General features: G+C 58.9%; 1 protein-coding gene across 8 annotated transcripts; it reads right to left on the reverse strand.

Annotated features, from left to right (window-relative positions):
- Positions 1-826: 826 nt before the first annotated feature.
- On the reverse strand, positions 827-25336 carry RNF157 (ring finger protein 157). Of its 8 annotated transcripts, XM_042032618.1 has the most exons (21): positions 24304-24549; positions 18855-18973; positions 15684-15772; positions 15055-15201; positions 14384-14501; positions 14218-14284; positions 14018-14061; positions 13580-13627; positions 13242-13313; positions 12577-12736; positions 12272-12384; positions 11756-11994; positions 11561-11669; positions 11252-11363; positions 10622-10821; positions 10424-10489; positions 10015-10063; positions 8417-8527; positions 7697-7792; positions 3761-3801; positions 3208-3294 (listed from the first exon to the last, which is right to left on the reverse strand). In XM_042032618.1, exons 1-20 carry the CDS (start codon positions 24389-24391, stop codon positions 3761-3763), a joined length of 2088 nt encoding a protein of 695 aa, XP_041888552.1. In that variant the 5' UTR covers positions 24392-24549; the 3' UTR covers positions 3208-3294. The 8 variants fall into 8 exon arrangements, with proteins under 8 accessions (XP_041888553.1, XP_041888555.1, XP_041888552.1 ...); XM_042032620.1 differs by lacking the exon at positions 7697-7792; XM_042032616.1 differs by lacking the exons at positions 3208-3294; positions 3761-3801 and adding an exon at positions 23195-23303 and having other exon boundaries at positions 4700-7792; positions 24304-24368.
- Positions 25337-25593: the final 257 nt, after the last annotated feature.

The raw sequence follows: 25593 nt of genomic DNA on the forward strand, positions 1-25593 counted from the left end.
CCCCCATCCCGTTTCTTGCTCCTGAGGCACCCACAGCAATGAGGGCACAGCTGAAGCGGGGCTGGGAGACTCCAAAAAGAAAGGATGGAGTCTGCCTTTATTTAATTCAAAACTTTACAGCCACAGGCTTCTCTAAGAAATCCCTGCCCCCCTCACTGCCATGCCGAGGGCTTTAACAGAGGCCAGGGAGGGATCCTTTGAAGGATCTGACCATGTGCAAGCCATCCCCCCCCAGCTTTTTCAGTCATGGGTTGGATTCGATGATCTCAGAGGTCTTTTCCAATCTGATTGATTCTGCTTTTGACTCAGCTGCAAGTTCCTTCCCCCCACCATCATCAGCCCCCTCAACTAAACCCAAATTATAACCCCCCTTACAGCCCTCCTCACCTTTAAGACTTCAGCTCCCAGCACATATTTTCTTCCCCACCACTGGAGGGATTTCTCTTGCATGAGCTCCCAGCTCCTTGTTGCTCCTCTTCTGCCCCAGGAAAAGTTCCCTCTGGGTGTCCTCATCCATCCCAGCAGTGACAGAGGCCACCCACACCACACACCAGGAAGATACCTCTACCCCAGGCCAGACTCTTCCTGCAGAGGTTTAGTTTGCATTTGTCCTTTCTCCATCCTGGCAGGATTTAGGATGGTTGGGAATGTAGGTTGGAAGGGACCTTGGGAAGTGTTTTAGGACATTTGAAGCAGCTGGGCTGGTTTGGAGAAGGTACCTGGGTGACAGGTGAGTGGGTGCTCCCAGCCAAAAAGGGTCTTTACACACCAAGCCCCCCAAACCCCGACTGCCCTCACCCTGCAATCACGAAATGACTCTGGACACTTTGTCGACATAAGATACCCTTTATTAAACATACTCTTAAAATCCAAAACATGCTCAAAGCAAAATCATAAGCAGCAATCTGGTTTCCTTCCTTAAATCCCTGACACGAGGGTCACTGGAACAAGGGGCTGCCCCGTGAGACAAAGGGCTGTCACCTTCCACCCCATGCTCCTGCCTGCCCCTTGTCCCTTCTGGGTGGCCGAGGACGGCACTGGTGTCACCCATGCCCAAATCCCGTCTCTCCTGTGCCACCCAGAGGATGGATTCTTTGCTCACAGCCAGGCAGCAGCACTGCTCGGCCACAGCATCCTCCCGGCTCCTCTCCATCGCAGCTGCGGGTGCTATGAGCGAGGGGCAGCGCCGTGACCTTGTCTGCCTGCTCCTGTAGCCGTGGGGACACCGCTCAGAGAAGCCAGAAAACCCTCAGGGTCACTCCTAGGACCTCCTCGTTCTGCTGGCAGCCACAAGCACCGTTGCACCTTGTGCCAGGGTGCCAGGCCAGCTGTCCTTGTCCCCTTCGAAACCATGAGGAACGTTGGGCTTTGGTAGACCAGGTGACCCTGGAGCATCAGCCCGATTTTCTCTCCCCTGCCCAGGCTGGAGACATAGGGAAGAGATGGCTGCCGTGGTTTTCTCAGCTCAGCATGATGGGGAACCTCCAAAGCTCTCCCTGTGCGGTGCTGGTGGCTCCTTGGGGCTGGGACACTCAGCACGTCCCCAAACAGGGCGCAAGGCTTGTCCCCGCCACATCAGCCCTCCCTGCTGCTTGCAGCTCCCACCTCACATGCCCCAGGATGGCGTTTTGGAGTTGCCACCCCCTCACATCAAGCACCCAGCACTGGGTTCCCAGGGAGGAATTTGGGAGCTGCTGAGCTTACAGGAGGCACAGCCAGCCCAGAAGAGAGAGCAGTGGGACGGCCGGCTCCAAACCCATCTCTGGCAGGACCCACACTGGGGCCACAGAGCAAGCAGCCACCATGGCCCTGGCTGTGAGCCAGGCAGAGAACACACCCCCCCAGCCCCTAAAAGGGCTTCAGCCCTCTTTAGGAGCCACAGCCATCATCAGCATAGCCCGTGCTCTGTCGTGGGGATGGCAGTGGCAACCTGCTTCCCACACACACCCCTCCAGGGACGCTGCCTTCAGTGCATGAACATCTCTGTGCTAAGGTGGCTCTGAAACGCAGCTGCCTCCTGCAAAGAGGAGGTGGCCTTTGCTACCACAGCCGTGTGACAAAACCAGGTGGGGAAAAGGGAGGCTCAGCTTCCCACCCTGGGCTGCCCCAAACAGCTCCAGAGCCCGGTAGATTGGGATGCAGGGTCTGATGCTCCTCAAAGTGGTTTCTTACTGTCCCTGATGCTCTCTGGAGTGGAGCTTGGCCTCTGCCAGTGGCCCCCAAGGTCTGTGGCTTTATCCCTACTCCTTTACAATCCCTGTGTGTCTGCCCCTGGAACAAAACCCGCTTATGTTCTCAGCCCAATGCTGGCCAGAGGGATGGGGATGGAGATGGGGGGCAGCTCCCACACCCTCATCCACCCCTTGCTACAAAGTGTTATGGGGAGGGCAGGATGGGTGGGATGGGGGGGACACTTTTGGCACTTGTTCCAGAGAGAGGGCGCAGCCCAGAGCCCTGAGCTCACAGCAGGGCGGAAGACAGAGAGGAAAAATTATCAATGCCCCAGGGGCTGGTGACCGGGCTGGGGGCGGTACCAGGTCTCCTGCCCACCCCTGCCACCCTGCTCCATGCCCTGGGGAAAAACAACCTCGGGGCCAGGGCCGGGAGCCCAGGTGCTGCTCAGGGGGAGAGCAGAGGGAGGGGAGCTCTGAGGGCACCATCACTGCCAGTGCATTAACGGGGACATCCCACGGCATGGGGACAGCCCACGGCAGGGCAGGGGCATGGGCCAGCAAACTTGGGGGGGCAGGGGTTGGCCCCCATGAAAGTCACCAGCTCATGCACCGAGGATGCCAATCCCAACACTCATCCTTTAACCCACACCCCTGAACACCATCCTCCCATTGTCCCCACCCACCCACATCCCAGAACCCCCTGAGTGAGGTGACCCTGTCCCGTCTGCTCCACACGTTGGAGGAGAGGAGCCTGGGGGTGTAAGATGACCGGGGGGCACGAGGGGACCCCAGCCTGTCCCCGTTAGGGCTGGAGAATGGGAAGGTGCTAATGGGGGGGGGGGGGCTCCAAAGTGACATGGCTTTCAGCCCCCACGGAAAAGTCGAGGTTACCGTCTTTTCTTTTGAAAATCAGTCCCGGTACAGCCGAGGGGTGGCGGTGGCGATGCCCACGGTGCCCGGACACCAGGGTCCCTCTGGGTGGGCAGGGGGTCTGTGCCCCCGCCGGGGCTGAGCCCTCACACGGGCAGGGCGGCCGCTGCCTGCTCCGGGTCCCGGGGGCCGGGGAGGCGGCGGGGCCAGGTCTGCTGCAGCCCCACGTTGTTGTTGGCTGCCTCTGGGCCTGGGGGCAGAAAACGGGAGTTAGGGGCTCCCAAAGCCCACTGCTGCGCTCGGCTCATTTTTCCATGGGGGATGCGATTTACTGTCCCAAAGTAACTCCCACTCCCCAGCTCCCCCCGTTGGGTTTTGGCTGCAGCGAGGGCTGGGGGGTGCCTGCTCTTACCTCTCCAGGCTGGGGGAGCCCCTTAAACCCCCAGTTTCTCAGGAACGCTGAGGGCCGAACGGCAAGCACAGCGCGACCATTGCTGGGTTCCAATAACCCAAACGAAGGGGGGGCTGCCTGTGCCCCCTCTGCCCGGCGAGGGTGCCCTGTGGGGGCTGCAGGCCAGGCACAAAGCGATGTCCCCCTGGCCTGGGCAGTGAGGGGACCGCCAGCAACGCCGGAGCAAGGGGTGACAACCCAGCGCCAACCCCCCCGGGGGACGGGGCACGAGGTGGGCGCAGCTCTGGGGGGCTCAGGGTCTCACCTATTCCTCAATGTTAATGGGGCAGGAGTCCGGCACGGCGGCTGCGAGGCAGGAGAGACCAGAAGGCACATGGTGAAGGCGGGAGCGGAGGCGGCGCGGGGACACAGGGACATGCACACGAGCGAGCAAACGGGGTGACCGGGGGGCCTGCGGGTCTCGCCGCCTGCGAACGGGTCCGGGAGGGGGCCGGGGAGCTGCTGCCGGGCACAGGGCGAGGGGTCCCCATGCGTGGAGCCTCCCAGGGTTTCGTGCCAAGGGGAACCGAGGGGTGGACATGCTTGTGGTGCTGGGGCAGCTGGGTCCCCCATGCCTCCTCTCCGGCTGCAGGCTCCCAGTTCAGGCAGCACCCTCCAGCTGGGGCAGGGTGATGGCAGAGCTCGGCCTGTGGCTTGTGTCCCACCACCAAACCCATCAGAGGCTGCGTGCTGCCCTTAGGAAGGGGGTGCACCCCTAAGGCAGCTTGGCTGCACCCTCCAGCGAGGTTAAGCCCTGTGTCCGGAGCCAGAGGGACTGTGTGAGGGCATGCCAAGGCCAAGGGCTGAGGCTTTCTCAGAGGGGGAGCAACAAAATCCTGCTGCCTGCTGATTTATGGGAGGTGACAGCTGCCATTTCGACTGGCTTTTCATGGCGAGCTCAGGCTGGAGAGCGAGGCATGTTAAGTCTGCAGATCCCGGAGGGGATGGATAATTAAACAGGACCGCGTGTACATGCACACAGAAATCCCATTAAGAGCCTGATATTGCCTAAGTCACTGCAATGCCCCAGTGCAGAGACCCAGCTCTGCTCAGTGCACCCTTGCGAGGCTGCCGAGGAGCAGGGCTGGGGCAGCAGGACATACTCTGGTCCTGGAGCAGGGTACCAGCCCTGTACCTACCCACCTCCCATCCCCTTGTGCTGCTGGAGGGGTCTGCCCTGCTGTCAGCAGCTGGCAGACCTGCCCTGGGCAGAGCAGCTCCCAGACTCCATGCTGGTGAAACCCAACCGGCTCGCCCAGCCCACTGCTCACAGCTTGGAGCATCTGCGGCTTTAAACCAGCAAGAGCCCTGCTTTCAGGTTTTCTACAGCAGCTCCCCAGCCCTCCCCCCTTGGTGCCAGCTTTTCTGGCAGATGCCTTTCCCCAGTTTCTCTTCCCAAAGCTGCTTTTGCCACGCTGCCCCCAGCAGAGGCTGTGGCTGTGGCCAGAGGATGCTCTGAGCCCTGGGGACAGCCCCTGCAACCCTCTGCAGGATCCACACAGGGACACAGATCTATAGGTTTTAGTTAAACCTCGTGTCCTAAAATCCCTGGCATGTGGCCTTTTGCCTCCTCCCAAAGCTCTTTCCCATCAGATTGAAATCTGCAGAGATTTCAAAAGAAGCTTTGAGGAACCACGTCCTGCACCTTTGTCCATTACAGAGAGGACAAAAACATCATTATCAAATGTCACCAGCTTGGAGACTGTCCTAGATGTGGACTCTTGAACACCACAGATCTCAAGGGCCAGCATGCAACTGCCTTCCCTGCAATCAGTGAACAGGGCTGTCACACACTGGGTACAGGCCTTTAGAAATTTTAAGAATGATACAGCCAAAACAAACCCACAAAACATGGAATACCCCCAGTCTGTCTCACCATGAGCCTAAATGACTGTAAATTTAAAGACACAAAACTGATCTGAACTCCTTATGATATAGAAGCTGACTATACCCTAGAGGGTTTAAGGGTGCCCAGCACACCCCCCCACAACTGCTCCAAAAACTTCTCAAAAACCTATAAAATCAACTCTGAACATTTCAAGGTCAAATTGGTTGAACAATAACAAATATTGCTTAATCCTAGTCCTTAAAGAGATGCAGACCAATGTTTCTGCTATCAGACCAAAACATTCACCTTTTACAGGTACCTCCTCCACCAGGTGGTTTTCCTGGCTAAACCAGAGGCTGTTACCTCGCACATTTAACTGATATATTGGGAACTGGAATGGGGGTATTGAACAGTATCAGTCTTGAAACTCTAACTGATCAATTGGGTGCAACCATTAATAACTTGGACACTACAGATCAACCTTTAAAGCCTTCCTTAGCCGCTCCTGGAAACACACAGTGGTCAGCTTCAAATATCAAAAATATCCAAATGCTAATGACCAGCTGGCTGATGCTCTGGGAATTGCTCAAAGCAAAGTGTCTTCAGCACTCAGCTGTATTCCAGCTCAGTTGTGGCTACCTCTACAGTGCTGGGATAATCATAGAATGGGAAAAGGGACTTTTATTCATTGAAATTTGAAAGGACATTTCAATCCTGGCAGGTTTTAATCAAATTTTCTTATGTCCCCATCACTAGTAAGGTCACAGCTTTTGTCTTAGCAATACATAGTGCTCCTGTACATACCAGGCACCAAATCCTTGTGGTAGCAATCAGATTAGATCCATTGGAGCACTGAGCATGGGCTCAGAACAACCATACACATGCATGGCAATGCATGAACAGCATACACATGCTGTAGATGGTTGTGTGGTGAGAGAATGACAGGAGTTTATATGTGAAAGCAATACTTGGCCAGCCCAAGCTGTGTTTGGACACAGAGCTGTGTCTATCATTTCGAAACGTCTCCTGATAATGACCCCGAATCCATCTCAGTATCCATAGGACAAGGGTCTGTATGTCTACGAGCCCCTTGTGACAACTTAACAGTGGATGACACCAAGACCCAGCTGTGTAACCACTTGAATCTGTATTTGTAACTTCACCTGTAGAGCAGGGTGTGACTTCAGCTATCCCCTACCAAAAACCGTGCACCAGAACGGATGTCAGATGTGTTATATGACACTTTGTCTCCAACCCTACTGGAATGGGCATTATAGCACGTTAACTCTGGTTAAAAACTGCTGGAACATCCTGATCTACACAAACTGGTACAACAACTCAAAAAGGAAAGTCAGGCAACAGTGATCACTGTCCCTTAGGATGTGGAAAAAATGCCTTGTGTCCTACAGAGAGTGAGAAGGGATGGAGAACATCATGTCTGCCATTCCCAGGGGACCAGGGACAGCCCCAAAGCCCCCACTCTGCACCTCCTCTGCCCCTGGTCCCAGCACGAGGGGCAGCCCTCTGCTTTTCCACACAAATGCCAAGGCTGGATCACCCCACTCGCACAGCACAGCTCATGCTGAGGGCTGCAGCTGCCCTCAGGGTGGTGGCCAAAGGATGGAGAGGGCATCCTCGGCTAGGCTCAGCCCAGGGGCCAGATCCTGCACCCCAGCCCAGGCAGGGGACAAGGCCAGCACACTCATCACAGCAGAGCAAGAATTTGACCCTGTGCCGGAGCCATTTGGGCTGCAAAGCTCCCCCTTCCTCATCCTCCCCCCGGCACAACCAAGAGGGATGCAGTCAAGGATGGCTTTGGCTGGCGCCACAGACAAGGGATGCTTTGCCAGGCCCTCCAGCAAAGCAGAGGTGCTGCTGGGACACCCCCAGCTCCCTCCCCAGCCCCCCAGGCCGGCAGGGCTCAGCCAGCTGCTGACAGAGGGTGATGGAGGGGACACAGGGCTTTTGTGGCAGGCACCTGTTCCTCCCCAAGAGCCTCAGCTGTGTTTCTCCAGCACAGAAACCACCAGGAACAGGCGAGGCAGCAGGAGAGGAGGCTTTCCCAAAGGAGCAGGGGGAAAGAAAGGATTTCCCCTCCCTCCAGTGGGTTTCACCCACCCTCTTGGCTCTCCAGCACCTGCTGCAAGTCTGGGACCTGCCACAAAGTCAGCTGAAGGGGCAAGGCAGGGGCAGAGTTGCTTCCAGCTTGTCCACAAATGTATTGATGGAGACCCCACGGAGGGCGTGGTCTTGGCTTTTTGGCTCGTTTCCCAACGCACAGGTTGAGGAAGCTGAGCCTGCAAGGCTGGGCAGGGTCCCCTGCCCACTGCCCCCTTCCACACAGGGGCCAGGGGTCTTCAATACATTTGTCACCTTTGGGCAACTCTGGGCAGGGAAGGGGCACAAGCGTGGGTGAAGAAAACCGTGTTGGCACAGAGCGAACATGAACTTTCACGCAGACGGAGGAGCCTGGGAGGAAGGAAGAAAAAAAAAGGGATGGAGAGAGGCTGGGAGGAAACAAAAGTGGGAAGAGGGTGAGGGAGAAAGCATGAAGAAATGGGAAAGATGGATGAATGTTGGGGCTCTGTAGAACGATGACCTGAGCTGACACACCCCATCCCCCTGGCCTTGGAGGAAGAGGAGGACGAGGCAGGCAGCTCCTGCTGTACAGCTGGACTGTCTGTGGATCACATCCCAACACAAAATATTGCTGTGCCCACCACAAGCCTGGACCAGGCTACAGCTGTGCCACACAACCACCTTCCTAAGGAGGACTGGTGCCCCCTGGGGTGCCAGCAGCCCCCTGGCCAAGGGACAGAGAACCCCAGCAAAGCAAGTCTGCAGCCCCCTGGGGACATCCCAGTCCGGACAGGCCACCCTGACCTATGGGTGGTGACGTGTCTGGTGCTCAGCCCCACAGAGGGGCAGGTGGAGGGGTGCAGTGAGGACAACCTGGCGGGGATGGCAGTGGCCAGGATGGTGGGAATGATGGTGATGGGAGAGGAGGGATGGATGCAAAGGGCTGGGGGGATGCAGGGAAGAGTGGAACTGTCCCCCCCACCCCAAGTTCATGTTCAGCAGACGGCCACTCACCAGGTAAGCAGGCCTCAGAGCACAGTTTATTGTCCAGCGCTCTCACGTGTGCGATGCCCATGTCATTGTTATTGTCACACCTCAGACCGAGGAAAGCGCCTGTCCTCGGGCCTGGAAGGGAGTTAAGGCAGTTAACGCCGCGGCCGGGCTGGGGCTCGACGTCGCCTTTTTAGCACTGGGGGGTGGGATTTCTGGGGCTTTTCCTCTCCCCTCCCCAGCCTCTTTCAAAAAAAAAAAACCAAACAATAATGAGATAAAAATGATGCATCTGTGTGGGACTGGGTGAAGAGTGGACAATAACACCTGGGCACAGCCCGAGCTGCTCCTTTCCTCGCACCGGCCACATCGGAGGGCAGCGGAACAGCGACGATGCGGCCATGGGTACACGCATGAACCTGCCCAGGGTTCAGCCAAACCTTCCCTCTGGCACAGCCAGGCCGTGGTGGCACCCATCACCTCCTGCAGGAGCCTCTCTGGCACCAGCAGTGCAGTGAGAGCTGCGTGGATGCCAGGAGGAGGCAGTAGCTGGATGCGTGGGGCAAAAGAAGCCGTAGCCAAGCTTTTGCAGGGGGGGATGGAGGCTTTTGGGGATGAGGGAGGTAACTCTGCTTCTTAGCATCACTTCTACAAGAGATTAGCCCCCAGGTTCTTACCTGCATCCATCAGATGCAGGTGACTGAACCTCAGGAGGGATGTTCCAAATATGCCAGTAGCCCTGCTGAGAACAGGCGCAGGACTGTGTCCTAAGGAGAAAGGCCATCCTGCTCCCAGAGTTGTTGGGATGCCCATGGATGCCCACCACAGCCCTTGGTTGTTCCTGTTTGTTATACTTGAGTCTCCCCACCAGCCTGAGCCTCTCTACAGGTCAGAGGCCACGATTTGGGGATGGGTGTTCCATGGGTGTTCCTGCTTTCCAGCTTGGCTGAGAGTTCAGGTTGGATGGGGAAATAGTTTTGCCATATTTTTGCTAAAAAGAGACTTGGAAATGTGGGAGGGGGCACACTGTGGGCCTCCCTATTGCCCAAAAGCAATCCAGGGCCATTGGTGGCCGATGGCATGGAGGTGACCACCTCTTTCCTTGGCTATCTGAGCTCAAGGGAGGAGGCGAGAGGAGCCCTCGATGTGCGTGTGTTGACTTAACACATTCAGGACAGGCCAAAGAAAGTGAGGAAAGCATCCCAGAGGGAACAGCTTTGCAGCCCCTTCCTATGGCAATCAGCCCAGACACTGATTTCTACAGGGCAAAGTTTCAGAGATTTGAGAAAACACCTTGGTAAGGGAAAAAACACAGAGAGAGAGAGAAGCCTCTTTCCCACTTGGCTCGTTGGAAAAACCATTGGATCCTGCACACCAACTGCTCCACGTCCCACACTGAGCTCTCTGGGTCCCCGTGCCTGGCTGGCACCCCCCGCCCACTGCTGTTCAGCCCACCCGTGGGTGTCCCTGCTGTGACAGATGTTTCCCTGTCTCCAGCGCCCGCAGAGTCCCCCAGGGCTCTCCCTGATGGCAGCAGGGAAGCTGGGGACAGCACAGCACCCCCTGCTCACGGTGACAGCGAGCTGAAAGCGAGGGGACAACAACGACCCAGGGCCTTTTACCGTCTTCCTGTGTGGGAGAGGCGTCCTCGTCCTCCAGCACATCGTTGCCCTGTGGCACAGGCGAGAGGCAGCGAGTGTTAGCCTGAGGCTGTGCCAGGGGCTGTTCCCAGGTCCCTCTGAGGGAACATCCCTGGCCCTGGGGATTCCATGGATCAGTGGAACAACCCCACTGCCCCATCCATCCCCAGGGCAGCCTGCAGGGACATGGATGCATGGGCAGCCCCTTCCCCAGCCCAGCCCTGGGGGAATGTGGTGCCAGCTGCCCAGCTTCCCTCTCCATGGGCACAACTGGGATCCCCCCACGGTGCTGGGCAACACCACAGCTCCCAGCTGTGGGCACAACTGGGATCCCCCCACAGTGCTGGGTGACACCACAGCTCCCAGTTCCTCGTGGGATGGTTGTGGTTACCTCGGCATCGCGCTCCTCGGCAGAGATGCTGACAAAGTTTAGATCCGGGGACTCCACAGGTGTTGACTGTAGGAGGAAGGTGGGAAAGATGGAAGGAAAACAAAAAAAGTCTGGTGCCAGTGGTTTTGGAGGAGGAGTTACATCCCATAGGGAAGCTCGCCAAGCTGGGCACCGCCACCACCAACTCCCAGTCCCTACCTCTCCATCAGACGCTGTGGCGCTGGCGGCCTCGGGCGAAGGGAGCACATCCCCCTCCTCCTCCTCCTCTTCCTCCTCCGTGCCAGGGGCGATGTAGGAGCCAGACATGGAGGACACAGTGTCAGTGCTGAGCTGGGAGTGCTGGCTCTGGGAGGAGGCCATGGACATGACGGACTGAGCCAGGCTGCTGCTCACGGGCTCTGGGAGAGAGCACGGGCTGAGGGGGCCGCTGGACTCCCCCACGCACTGGTGGGAGGCACAGCACAGCACCCACTAATGGCAGAGGGGCTAATGAGGAGGAGTGGGGTGCAGAGCAAGGGCTGGCTGCATGCCATGGAGATGTGATGGGTGCAAAGCTGCCAGCAGCAGGTCCCCAGGGCTCACAGCCCCCCCCCCTTTCTGGGTCTAAAGGGTGACAAAGCAGGCGTGACTGGTGGCCCCGTGATCCCCATCTCCAGGTGTATGGGTGACAAAGCAGAGGTGACGCTCTGGGGCTCCATCCCATGTCCATGGCAGGGTAAGAAGGGGCCATGCCACCCCTCTTTGCATCCCCCCACAGTGTGACAGTCCTGAGATCACGATGCCACTCTCCTGCCTTGCCAGCGCCTTTGAAACCCCACCATGCTGTACCTTCTGGGGATGAGATGGTGGAGGAGAGGGGTGTCCCAGTGCACGAGGACTGGTCAATGGCTCCTGATGATGACAGGGTGAGGTTTTCACTCTCCGGCGTTGCACCACATTCCTGGAAGAGGAGCCCATGGGGAGGGGAGGGGATAGGGGATATTCAGCATGGATGGCCCATCTCCTCTAGGCATCCTTATGGATGGAGAAGAGCCAGGAGGGGCAACCCCAGTCAGTCTCTGGTCCCAAGCCTCCCCCAAATCTGCTGCCCCCCCCAGTGCCTCAACTCCTCACCAGCACGTTTTGGACAGTGCTCACCTCCTCACACCGGGCTGGGGATCTCCTCCTGGAGACCCTCAGCTCTGACTCAGTGCACGACTTCTCATCCTCCTCTTCAGGCAGGATAGAGGAGTTCTGTGAGATGGACCTGGCCAAAGGGGCAAAGCAGAGGGTTTCACCCCTGCCCACAGCCCCCAGACCCCCCCAGACTCTCGGACCCACCCCAATACTCACTTGGAGATGCTCTTCTTCAGCTTGAGCCCCGGGGGACCGCAGTCAGGCAGGCGCTCGAGGGGTGACAGGGCCCTCAGGGGGGGCAGGGGGCCATCGCTGCCGTAGGAGGGCAGGGTCCCCACGCCCGGGGGGTCCCCCAGCACTCGCAGGGGCAGCGCGGCCGGCGACGGCGTCAGCGGCCCATTGAGGGCCTCCAGCAGTGACACCACCTCGTAACCCGGGGGGATGTTTTCCGAGGACTGGGGAGAGGGGGAGAAGGGGTGAGGATCCTCCCTGGGCCATTTTGCTGATCACTCCCAGTGGGATCAAGATGCCCCAGGGAGAAGCTCAAACCTAGAGAATGGACACCCTGCCAAATACCTTTTTTTCTCTTTTTTTTGCAATATCAACCCAGCGTTTTTTGCAAGATGAATTTGCATTAAATAAATAAACCCTGTCCCTCAGAAACACACGGATCCCCAAACCTCCCCACCCTGGTGGAAGACTCCAGGGTCCCACCTTCAGCCAGGCACTGACCGAGTGCTCCTCGGAGTCGGAGGTCTGCGAGGCGATGATGGGGTTGAAGCTGGTGGGCGAGAGGGGGCCCAGCTTTTTCCTCATGGCTCGGATTTGAAGCAAGGCTCGGAAAGCTGCGGCAGCAGGGAACAAAGGGAGGGATGAAACCCAGGCTTTGAAGGGAGACCCGTCAAAAAACGACACCGCATTTCCCAAGAGGGCCATCCCCAGGGGGGCTAGCGGGACTGCAGAACGGGAGGGTGGCAGATGCCAGCCCGTTCCCAGAGATGCCAACCAGCCCACCCAAGCTCCCCCCCGGCCCTTACGCAGCCTGCAGATGGGGCAGTTGTTGGCCTGGTAGCGCAGGGTGTCGGCGCAGGTGTTGCAGAGGCAGAGGTGGCGGCAGGGCAGGATCAGGGTGTCCCGGACGTCCGACAGGCAAACCACGCACTCGGCGCTGTTATCGCTCACCTCGTCCTCGGCCACCTGCCCCAGGGACAGGAGGGAGCTGCTCAGCCTCAGGGGTCCCCAGCCCCTGTGGCACCAGGGTGGGTGCTCTAAAATACTGGCTGGGTGCTCCAAGAGGGTTCTGCCTGTGTCCATGGGCTGCTTGCTCTTAAATGCCCTGCTGGGACCTCACTGCTCCTCCCCAGGAGATAAGACCAAAGGAAACAGAAACCCTAACTTGCACCCCAACTTTCACATATTAGAGCAGAGCATAAGGCACATCCCTTGAGCCGCATGCTCCCCATCTAAACCAACACCCTTCCCCCAAGGGACCACAAAGGACAGGGGGAAAACTCAATCCTTCAGCTTTCTGCCTCCAGCAGCTTTGATGCCAGCACAAAGTGTCCCCAGGCATCACCAGCTCCGTGCTGTGCTGCAGCCTTTTGCCCTGAGCATGTTTCAGTGGCCAGACCTGTGCTAGGGGAAGGGAAGAAGGGATGAGGGAAGACCCCTGGGATGAAGGCAGGGGGATGCAGGCACAGACCTTGGAGTCCTGCGTGTTGTACTTGTTCTCGATGCCGTAGATCTCCTGCAGGAGGTAGCTCACTCCATCCACCTGCAATCCCATGGGGAAGGGGTGAGGAGCAGACACACCTTGCCCGTAGCCACTGCGGCTCCCAGCCCCCTCCTTGGGCCAGCCCTCCTCCCCCCACCATCCAGGGGTTCTCTTTGCATTGATAACCTCGAAATTGCACTCCCTGGGAGGCAGGGGCAAGGCTGGGACAGGCGTGGAGCTTTTGGGTCTCCCCAGAGTCCCTCAGTGCCTCCCCTGCAGGGTGTGCAGGGTGGCTGCCACCACCTCGGGGACACCCCAACACTCACCACTTGCTTCTGCTTGAGGGGCTTCACGCAGAAGGTGCCATCGCTGTGCTGGAGAGGGGAAAGAGCACATTGGTGGGCACCCCTGGGCTGCTGTGCTAGAGCACCCACCCACCCTGTTGCTGTCACTGCTCCCTCCTTGCTCCCAACAGGCCCATTTTGCAGGAATTCTGGCTTTTCCTGACAGCCCAGCACCAGGTAGCTGTGAGAGGTCACACACATTGCAAAGCTGGAGACTTCTTGGAGGAAGGAAGATGGAGTTGAGCCCAAAGGCCTCAAAAGGGGGTGCTTAAAATGAGGGAATAATCCCAGAATTTGAGGAGCAGCCCGAAACATCCCCAGCCCAGCAGCACCATCCCGATTCCCAGGGATTCTCCAGGCTCTTGTACCTGGTGGGTGCTGGAGGTAGGAGGGGAAGGATGGCACCAGCTTGGCACTTACCTTCTCAAAGGTGGCCAGCAGCACATGGCAGTGCCCACTGTGCTCTGCAAGACACAAAGTGACATGCAGGGCTCAGGGGACACGCAGGGGGACAGGCAGAGCCATGGTGGCAGTGAGGAAAAGCAGGAGGCTCTGCCCAGCTGGCATCACAATGCCAGCAAACTGGGAGAGCCCATCCCAGCAAGGAACACCCTCCTCACCCTCTCCTTCATCCACCACCGCCTGCACCACCATGGGATAAACCTCGCGGTCCAGGTCGAAGCCCAGCTGGAGAGAGACAGGGGAGGCTTGGTGAGATGGAGCAGTGCTGAGGCTTCACCCCACCTCCATCTCCATGGGATGATGTCGGGGGCGGGGGGGACCCACCTCCTCCTCGCTCCACTCGGAGGGGTCGATGGTGTGGGAGGGCACACAGAACTGCTGGCACACCCCCCGCTTGTAGTGCACCGTCTCCGACTGCAGGCTGTTGTCCCTGGGGGTGTAGCTGTCCCGTGGAGAGAGGACAGAGTCAGGGCACCACGGGTGTCCCCACACTCCTCCTGCTCCCCCCCCCCCGATCACGGAGATGCCAAAAAATGGGAGGGGTTGTGTGTGTGTCACTCCTCCCCTCCCAGATGCCTTTTAGGGCTGAGGTAAGAAGTTCTAAAAAGGGCTAAAATAATCCACAGGGTGAAATAAACACAGGGCAGCCAACACAGCACAGGAGGGGACAGGGACAACTCCACAGCCAACCTGGAGGGGTTTGGGGGGGGAGTCAATGATTTCCCCTGGCCTCTGTTCTGACCTGAAGGTAAAAAGAAGGAGCAGGATGGGACAGGGAAGGACATGGCAGGGGCTGGCAAACACCTGGTGGTGGCACCTGGGGGAAACAAGGAGCCTCCCTCCAATCCCAGCACCACCCTCAGCTGTTTCCTGTCCTGAAGAGGAAAGATGCTCCGGGGGGAAGGCTCCATGTCCATCAGCCAGGGACACATACCAGGCTTGGGTGGACACAGGCCAGGCTGGGGGGTGACACAGGCCTGGCTGGGGCCCCTCACCTCGCCACCCCGTTGTGGAACTCCTCAGTTGCCTGGTAGTAGATGGTTATGGCCACACGGGTGTCTGTGTCGAAGGTGAACTCCACATTGTAGTGCACCTTGGCCTTGCTCACTTCTTCCCCCGGGGTCTTCACCTCCTCCGAGCACCTGGGGAGCACAGAGGGTCCAGGAGACGGGCCTTGGGGTGCTCCAGGACTGATCCCCTCAGCACCAAAAGGGGCTGCTGCCCTCCATCAGGGGACACTGAGGCACAACAGGAGTGCCCAGCATGCCCAAGGTCACGCCTGCAGGCTGGGAAGTGCCGCAGACGGATTTCAGCCGTAATCCCAAATCTCACGGCCCTGCCGCAATCCCCAGCCTCCCTCCAGCAAAGCCTTTGGAAGGTGGGGGAGGAAGAACAAGCAAAGCACTTCAAAGGCAGCGCTAAGCTCCTTTAATCCTGCGGCACTGCCTGTGCTGGCATGCGGGAGCCGGGAGGGGAAGGGCACGTTTGGAGAGCAGCGGCTCATCCCCTCCATCCATCCGCCCTGCTGCAATGAGAGCAGCCCCGTGCCCACCATCCATCCCCTGGGAGCACCCAGCAGGACCCTCCCTCCCCGTGGCTCAGCCCTGTGGGCGCCCAGACTCACTTGACGAGGCGCAGGGTGTCCTTGCGGATATTGATCAAGCTCCTGAGGGTCTTCACGGGTTCCTGAGGAGGTGGAGCAGCGTAAGGGAACTAGGATGAGAGAGACACCGGTGAAGGCAGACGCACGTGGGGGGGGCTACGCTGGCTGTGGACCCCCCAGTGACCCAGACCCAACACCCTACAGAGGGAATTGGGGTGGCCTGGGCATCCTGATGGGTGCTGAGCACCCGCAGCTCCCGCTGGCATTTGGGTACCAGGCAGCACGGTGACAGGGACATCCCTTCACAAACAGCAAGCCCAGAACAGCAGGGACAGTTTCACTGGGGAGGGGGTACACAGAGCGGGGCTGTTCCTTGTTCCTTTGGCTGGAGGGTGAGGGGGATGTGGGGCACAGGGCAGGTGGCTGCTGATGGATTTTTAGGCTGCTGGATGAGGCTGGGCAGAGAGAGGCTGCAGCTCCCTCGCTGCCCATCAGCCAAGAAAAAACAGGCACAAGTGTCCCTGTTTCCTCCCTGTGGTGGATGGGATTTGGATGGTGGGATCCCTGCATCCCACTGCTCTCGTCCTCTCCAGGAGGGGAAAAGGGCAGCAGAGTCATCAAACTGCTGTTAACAAACTTTTTTATGAGTCACTAAACGTGCACCTGCAGAATCGAGCACCTGCAGAGTCACCCATTGCAGCTGGAAGGGAGAGAGTGAGAACAGGCTCCAGGCTGGAGCTGAGCCGTGTCATGACATGTTGTGCCATGTCATGATACATCCCCTGCATTCAAACTAATGCAGTCATCCAAAATTTCTTCTTTGCACCTCACCCAGCCAAACCAGCCCTGGCAGGGAGATCACCCATGGGTGCACCCCCCCTTCTGCTGCAGCAGCCAGGGGTGGGCAACAGAGGAGGGAAGGGGCAGCTGGGTCCCCTGGGTGCCACCCACAGGGGCCGTTGGGCTGGGCAGGATGGGGAAGTGCCGCAGGCAAATTTTGTGCTGCAGAAACCACTTCGGGCTCTTTCACTCCCACGTGTGAAGAGCACTTTTTCGGCGTGGTTGGATTTTTTTTTTTTTAATTAAATTTTACAAGCCAGATTTTGCACATCAGAAAGGGGCCATTCAGAGGACGTTTTGCATCTCCTCGCTTTAAATCAAGCTGAAACACAACATAAAAAAATGGGTAACGGTTGCAGTGAAGAGTGTCATCCACGTGCCTACAGCAACACTTGGTGCAGGCCAGCTTCTCTTAAAGTGGAATAAAGACCACCCTCAAAAGTCTGTCTTGGGGTTTTTCTACAAGCAGACCCCAGCAGGTTTGCGTGGGCAGGGAAACCCAGTGGCACATTTCAACAGTTCCTGGCTTCCCCTGTGCTCTCTGTGTGCCTCCAGCAGCTTCTCTTGCTCCTCAGCTGCATGGTGGCAGCTACTTAAACCTGCAACGCCCTTCCCACCCCCTTGGGAACCTGCTCCCAGCTGGAAAATCCAGATTATCATGTATCCATGGAGGGGAGAAGCTGCACAGCCTCCGGCTGCCCTGCACATCCCTGTGGCAGCAGCGCTGTTCATAGCTCAAAGTGCTCTGCTCACAGAGCACTTGGGACACAATTTTTCCAAGATCTCCTGACCTTTGAACCCCAAGGAACCCAAAATAAATCCCCCACCAAAAAGCAGTGGCCGTCTTTAATGTTTCCAGCCCAACCAGGGCTCTCACAGAAGGCCAGAAAGCAAAAGTATCGCAGCCAAGAAACACCAGGACAGGACTTGCAGGCAGCATCAGAGAGGCCCAAGTGTTGCCTGGACACAGGCTTGGACCAGAACCAACACAGATCCATCCCAGCTCCTCCCTGGGCCCCCAAAACTCCCCCTGCTCCCCTGGGAGACGGGATCTTGGTCACAGCTCTGCAGCCCAGAGCCATTGGTAATTAAACCGGAGCAAGACAATTTAGCTCATGATGCTGTATTAATTCTCTCTGCTGTTTCCAAGCTGTTCCTTTGCCTTCCCTGCTGCTCTGCTGTCAGGGCTGCTGACATGGGAACTGCTCACTGGGCAGTTTAGAGGCTTTTACTGTAATCAAGAGGATTTCTCAACACTCGCTGCTGGAAGAGACCCTGAGTGCTGACTTCTCATTTTCCAGGGAAGCGCAGAGGATGGAGGGAAAGGCTCTGCCTTTGCCCACCCAGTGCTCTTGGGCTTTCTGGGTGCTCCTGACCTTGGCTCTGCCGGGATCCCCGCTCTGGCACAGCCCAGGGTCGGACACTTCCCTGCTGAAGGAGTGCATGATGCTGCCAAAACACTACCAAAGCCAATTCCAAGGAGGAAAAAGGAACCTTGCTGGCAGTAGGCAATGCTTGAGAGCTGGGCCAAAGCACCAGGCAAGTTTATCTCAACTTAACAGAAAAGCTTTGGTGCCTTTTAAGTCCTCACTCTGAATCTTTTTAATACTTGACCCCTCAAACACCACCAGGCAGGAGGAGTCCTACTGCTCCAGTCCCACTGCTGAGAGGCACCCCGACGAGAGGGGGACATCCCTCCCGTGGCTGAACGAACCCCTGCTCTCACTTCCTCCCTTTCCAAAGGCAGCAAGCACAAAAACCATCTCCAGGAGCCTGGGGTGTAGGGAACACCAGCCAGGTTCCCTCATGCCCTGAGACCAGCTGGAGCTGGCAGCACCCAGCACTGCAAAACCCACCCGTGCTGCCCCCAGCCCCAACCTACCCCAGCCTTTTTATTTCTGTTTTATTTCTTCCTCTTTCTTGCTAGAGCTTGGGCAGTAATTTTACCTGTTCCTGTCCAAGCTACTCCACTACCCTGAACCACACCAGCACCTCTGTGTCACATCCCCCACCATGTGCCCTCCTGTCTGGGATACAGCTCCTGGATGAGATGGGGAAGGCAAGAGAAAAAGCAGCTCTTGGAAAGGGAATGAGAAAGAATTTGGATTAAATCAGCCCAAAACCCTTCCACCATTAGTCCTCGATGGAGGACAGGCTGCAGCAGGAACCCAACCCTTATATCAGCCATCAGAGAATCCACTCAGCCCACTCCAGGCGGGCTTGGCAGGCTCTGCCCGTGGAGGGGGACAGCCGGCAGCCGTGCACCACCGCACAGCCCATGACACACAGCCACCACCGGCACACTACCTGCGCTCCGGAGCCCCCCAGCCCCGCGTCCCCGCCGGTACCCACCACCACGGGCCGGTTCCCCAGGAAGTTGAGGTCGCTGTTCTCGCCGAAGAGGTACCCCTCGGGGTGCGTGGAGTCGAACTTCTCCCCGCCCATGATGAAGTGGTTGGCAAAGTAACTCCCTGGAATGAAAACACAGCGAGCGCCTGAGCGGAGGGGGAGGAGGGGGCTCCAGCCGGGCGATGGAGCGGCACGAAGCCACCAGATCGATGGCTCGGAGGTGACTTTGTCCCCAGGGTCACCTTGCTGGGAGTCTTTCTGGTTGAGCTCAGACGATGAGAGCCCCCAGGCAGGCAGAGGCTGCCCAGGAGCCACACTCCCTGCCTGCCCTCCCCTCTCCCTGCCCGCTTCCCACCCGCTTCAGCACCACGTTCCCAGCCTGGGCACAGAGCCGGGGCAGGAGAGGCTGGTGCAGGGGCCCAGCCCCATGGCAGCGCTGGCCCTGGGGGCTGCTCCATCCGTGGGATTTAACAGTGCCTGCTCTCCTTTCCCTCTCTGGGAAATCCCTATGAGCCCCAGTACGGCCGGAGCCACCCAAGGTCACCCTGACCTTCAGCCATCCCCACACTGGCAGGAGCGGATGGATCCTGGTCCGTGAGGAGGAAGAGGAGACGGCTCCTGGGACAGCAGAGCAGAGCTAATCCCGGGCATAAACACCAGCTCATGTCCCGAGGAGGCAGGAGAGGCAGGGGCACAGCCTGACCTGCCAGAGAACCCAGAGCCCTGCGAGCCCCGGAGGAGCCGGGCTGGCTCCTGCACCCCAGAGAACCCAGAGCCCTGCGAGCCCCGGAGGAGCCAGGCTGGCTCCCAAACCCCAGAGAACCCAGAGCCCTGCGAGCCCCGGAGGAGCCGGGCTGGCTCCCAAACCCCAGAGAACCCAGAGCCCTGCGAGCCCCGGAGGAGCCAGGCTGGCTCCCAAACCCCAGAGAACCCAGAGCCCTGTGAGCCCCGGAGGAGCCAGGCTGGCTCCTGCACCCCCAGGGATGCTGCCGGGAAGGGCAGCATGGACCAGGCACACAGCCCCCAGAATGGGCAGGGCTGCTCCTGCCCAGAGCCTGATGTCACAGATCTCGTGTGCCACCCAAGGCAGCGTGTCCACAGCCAGACGCTGCCCAGATTTGCTGCAGCTGCCACCAGGAAGGTGGGCAAAGCACAACTGAACCGAGTTCTGCTGTCAGTTCTCAGTCTGCAGCCTTCCCTAGGAAGGGCTCACCTGCAGGAGGGAGGATTTTGGGGGCCTGTAGACCCTCCAGGAGGTCAGCATCTGCCCTGCAGTGCTCCACATTGGCCTGATGAATGCTGGGCAATGACCAGGGTCCCTTCTTCCCTCACAGAGCCAAAACACCGGCTCCTGGCCCCGAGCTGGGAGCAGCCCCCAGGTCAGGCACTTCTCCACTAGAGAAGAATTTCCTCCCAGCCCGGCCAGGAGCCAACTGGTGCCTGCTCCTTGTCCATGAGATCTGGGCTGTGTGGGGAAAGCACAGTGTGGCATAGGAACTGGCCAGGCAGGAGGGCTGGGACTTGAGGCGGGAAAAAAGGGAAAGGTGGACAGGGATGGGGCAGCAGCAAGGGGTGAGCAGAAGCACCAGGAGTCAGTCAGACATGGACACAGTGTCCTGCATCCTGACAGGGACAGGCTCTGGCTTATAAAAACCCCAAACCCACCAGCACAGATCCATCTGCACCCCCCCGGGGGACACCCCAAACCCAAACATTTGGGAACCACAGATAAAGGAGCTCAAGCCTGGGCTGAAGCTCTGCTTGTGGGGACTGAGGTCAGAGCTCGTGATCAGCTTCCAGCAGAGGCAGGGACTGTCCAAGGCTGGATCAGGCTCTAATACTGCACTTAAAACCCAAAACTGAGCCCAAAGCCCAGGGGGAGGAGTAGGGGGGGAATCTAACTCCTGGGCAGGAGGGATGAGTGGGGTCACACAGCTCGGCCCCAAGGCCCCGTGGTGCAGGGATGCCCGGATGCAGCGAGCCCGTTAGCGAACGTCGACCATCAATTATTGATGCCTGCTGCTTTCAGGTCCCATTTTCCATGTACATAATTTATAGGCAGCTTGCCTGGAAGGACTCGGCCACATGGAAAAAAAAAAAAAGCCCCAAGAGCAAAGTGCCTTCGGAGCTGCCTGCAACGGCACAGCCAGGGGAGAAGGGGGCCATGCAGAGCTTTTCCTGACACTGACTTGGAGCAAGAGCAGGAGATGGCAAAAAAATTACATTTAAACATGGAGAAAAGCCACCCTGGCACTGGGAAAAAGCTGGAAAATGGAGCACAGGCTCTCTGTGATTGGCCCAGCCACAGTTTAGTGGGTGCTGGGGGCTCCTGTAGGATAGGCAGAGCAGGTGAGGACCATGCTGCCATCACCCAGTCTCCCTGCAGGGGTTGGGAGCATCCCTGGGTGCTGCAGGCTCCCAGCACATCCCCCAGAGGCCTCAACTCCCTCTTGACAGCAACAGAACCAGCTCTGTGCTCCCTCCCAGCAAAGGTCCTCCTTGCTGTTAAACAAGAGGCTTGAGTCGTGCCAGGCTTTTCCAGGGAAGCAGCAGCACAGGAAAGCCCAGGGCATGGGCAGGAGTGTGTCGGTGACTCCCTGGACACGGCCTGGTGGCAGAGGAGGGAAGCACCTTCCCAGCCACCTTATTATGGGCTGGCTGTAAATCCAACGCCCACTCCCGGGGAAGGAGAGCCTGTCAAGGACAGGCACATCTCGGGAAGGGCTGTGCAGAGTGGCTGCTGGAAAGGAGGAATAAACCCAAATTGCCTGAGGTTCTTGGCAAAAAAAAAGTCTTTGTGTCCTGCACATCTCCTGGCACCAGCACATGGGACACATCTGGCACCAGCTGCCAGCTCCTTTTCCCCGTGAGTGCCAGTGCTGCCACCTTGTCCAGGTGAAGGGGAAGGGTGAGGACCCTCGTGTGTCCCTGTGGCTCTGGCATGCAGTGACACATGTCCTGCACTGTCCCCCAAGCCATGGCTGCCCTGCTGGGCTCTGGTACCACAGCCTCTGGCTCTCCAATGTTACAGCCTCACTTTCCAAAGCTGCTAAAACAGAAAAGCTCATTTCCAGCTCATCCCCACGCTCCTGGTGAGGGAAGCACCGGGTTTGCACAGCCTGCGGTCAGCCCAGACGGGTGGCCATGGCACGGCGCTGGCATAGGGACACCCTGTGGCCGCGGGTGCCAGCACAGGGTGCTGTGAAGGGCTGGTTAAAGGCTCTGGGTGCTTCTGCTCCTGGGCAGCCCATTATTTAATTCCGTGCTCTGAAGCGGGCAGCCAGAGCCAGCGGCAGCCGGAGCTGACGCCAAACCCTGTCCACAGCCCTGCTGCGTCAGCCCTCGCCCACCGTGGCTGTGCCACCACCTGGGGTTGTGCCCCCAGGGCCGGGGGTGTCACTGCTGGATTAATCCCTGTGCTCCTGCCCCCAGCCAGGGCCCTGCTCATAGTCCCGTGTGCTCCAGGGGAGCTCGGTGCCAACCTCAGCCGGGGACAGGGGCTGAAAGCTGGAGACGTGCCCCAAAAGCCATCCCAGTAGCCAGGCGGTGAGCTCCATCTACAGCCCCCGCTGGCTCCCGCTCCCAGTGGCAGCCACTGAAGTAAATCCCAGCCTTTGTTTCAAAAACAGTGGTTTAACTAATCCCATTGACACCCTGTCTGGAGGGGATGGGACCCCGAGGATGGGGAGATGCTTAACTGGGACAAGACACAGCTGCCCTATTCCCACAAGCTGCACTGGCCATCCCGAGCGAGCCCAGAGCCACATCCACAGAGAGCGGGAAATGCCCAAGGGTCCCGTGAAATTCCCCTCCAGGACCACATTTCTAAAGCCACTGGCTGTTTCCAGGTGGCTTTCGAGGTGAGGGAAGCGCTGCTGCCACAGAGGAATGGGCTCCGCTGCCCGGCACGTCCTCCCTCGGCTGCAGGCAGCACTGAAGGCAAATCCCGCTCGGATTAAAGGCAAACCAGCCATAATCTCCCAGGGCCACCAGCCTGCCCTTGTCCCAGTGCAGATGGCTGTGCCACCTGGGCACCTCCTGCTCCTCTCCCTGAGCACCCTGGGCAGCACCAGGACCATCCCCCCGCAGCTCTGCCCAGACCCCAGTGGTGGGACCAGCCCTCCCCGGGCTCTCCCTGAAAGCTGGAGTTAAGCCTGGTGACCTCTGCCAGCTGAGATGAGTTTGGAAGTGATCAGCTGGGTGCACTTGCACCCTCCACCCCTTCATACCCAGATATTTCAAGAGCCCCTAAAAAAGACGGGGTCCCAAGGGAAAAACTTGTAATGCACGGAGACACTGTCCCTACAAAGAGCAATCCCATGGATGGGGTGGTCCAGCCTCACCTGGCATCAAAAGGACAGAGGCCTTGAAATCACGTAAAAAGGGGAGCTGGGGGAGCCCTGTGGGAAGCCAGGCTGTCAAGGATCAGTCATCTCCAGCCAGCTGTGCAACCTATTTTAGATTAAAATTTAAAAAAAGAGGCAAGCACGGCTTTTCAGGACAAGCACAGGGTTTGTGTTGACTGTAATTCTTCCTAAGGAGGTCTTTAGTTGTAATTAGCGAGTAATTTGTCACAGCGCTAACGATCCGAGCGTTTTCCCTATCCTATTAACCACCAAAATAGTTCCCTATTAATAATATTTAGTGCTGCAAGGATCCTGTGCAATCTCCTCACATGCACGCACGGTGCTCCGGGGCATCACCAACCGGTGCCGGTATTTTTGCGGCTCCGAAGCGCTGCCCACCCAAGGGCTGGAGCCCATCACCCCTCCCTCCCCGGCGTGCCCCCCTCGGACCCTCGCTCAGCCCGGCCCTTGCAGGGAAAAGTGAGGCACAGAGGGGAGGGACGGATTCTCCAAGGTCACGCACAAGGTTTGAGACAGGGCCGGACTGGGGAGAGGGAGATGCATCACCAGCAAGGCTCGAGGCAGGGACAGGAGCCGGGAAGGCGACGGCTCCCCACGGCAGCGGCTGGGGTGCTACGATGGGGCAGAGCCCTGGGAAGGAGGGATCCCCTCCAATCCCTCCCACCCCAGCCTCCCTCGTCCTCCCGGGAATTTAAACCCAGGATTTTGCCGAGCAACCAGCACCGGAGTAACCGGCTATAAAAAGCGCCTCCGGAGCCCAGTGCCGCAGACCGCGGCTACAGAAATAATTATAACAATAATGGCATTAAAGTCGCGTCAACTCAGCCAAGTTTGGGAACACGGGTGCGCTGGCAAAGGGGAGCCCGGAGAGGAGTGACCCCCATCCCTCCCGCGCCGCATTCCCGCAGGGTGCCCCGCACCAGACCCAGATTTTTAGGGTGCCCCCCCTGTGCGTCACCGTTTGCTTTGGGGTGCGCAGGGTCACCCCCGCCCGCAGCAAGGTCGTGCCCTGCGCCCACCCGGCTCGCTCCCCTCCTTCCCTCCCCACCGGCGGCACCGGGGCGCGAGACCCCCCGGGGGCTCACCGGATTTCGGGGGGTATCTGTAGACGGAATTAGCGGGGATATCCACTTCCTCCACCCCTGCGTTCTGCCGGCTGGTCAGAGCCCCCATGGCCGGGCCGGGGCTCAGCGGGCGGGGGGCGGCGGGGAGTCCTCCCGCCCGGGACCGGGACCGGGACGGGGGCCGGGACCGGGGCTGGCGGCGGCCCCCGCCCGCAGCATCCTCCGCTCCGCTCCGCTCTGCGCCGCGCCCGGCGCCGCCTCCGCGGCACCGCGGGGCTGCGACACTCGGGGCGGGGCCCGCATCGGCCGGCACGCCCCGACCCGCCCCGGCTCGGTCCGGCTCGGTGGTGGGGTGAGGGGACGAGATGCTGCCGCTGCCTCCCCAGTGTCCCCCACCCACCCAGCGAGGTCCCCCCTCAGGTGCCACTTAACTGTCCCCCCACAGTGGCACACGCGTGCCCACAGTGCCACCCACCTGCTATCCCCTGTGTCACCCAGTTGCCTCCAGTACCTCTCAGTGGCCCTCCTCGCCATCATCTGCCACCCTCAGTCACCCCTCAATGACCTCTGTCCACCACGGCCCACCCTCCTCCCGTCCTTGCCCCCAGCCCCGCCAGCTGGGGGACACCGAGCAGCAATGCCAGCTCAGGGACCTCCAGGGACAGACTGGGCACGGTCCCTCTGTCCCTGTACCCCCTGCTGCTGGCGTGTCCCCTGGGAGAAGGACAAGCCCTCCACTTTTCCCGACAGGTCACAGGGGGAAGGAGTTGGCGCAGCTGTTGGCACAGGGACTGATCCCCTCCAGCAGCACTTCAGGGGTGCACAGCACTGGAGATGGGGCAGGTTAAAGCCCCGCTCCATCTTCCCCATCCTGCCTTCCCAGCTCCGCTCCACACCCGGAGCAGCTGCATCCGCCGGGCGCAGCCGCTGGAGGCCGGGAGCTGCCTGTCCGCTCCAATGCACCCCAACAGATCACCCCCCCACCCAGTTCCCCCAGCCTTAAATTATTGGGAAGCACTGGTCACCTACTCATTTTCCACTTGGAGCTGAAGAGGAAGGATGGACCCTTTGACCGCTCACTTAAACCCGCCGGTGATTAATTAGTCCGGCAGCGCCTGTTAGTGGAGCATCACATGATTTTGATTTGAGTTGATAACACGAGTGCTATAAATATCAAACGGGAGATGTGCAGGGAGGCGGATCGGGTGCCCTGATGTCCTCAGCTACTCAGTGGTGACGAGCAAAGGCCATCCCCGGGACTCCCCCCTTTATCCCCTCCCTGCAGAGGGACACATGGATCCCCCTCCCCAG

The sequence above is a fragment of the Corvus kubaryi genome, unplaced genomic scaffold (genome assembly GCF_017639235.1).
Source record: "Corvus kubaryi isolate FWS band 111438036 unplaced genomic scaffold, C.kubaryi_AGA036_p1.0 37353, whole genome shotgun sequence".
NCBI classification, from domain to species: domain Eukaryota; kingdom Metazoa; phylum Chordata; class Aves; order Passeriformes; family Corvidae; genus Corvus; species Corvus kubaryi.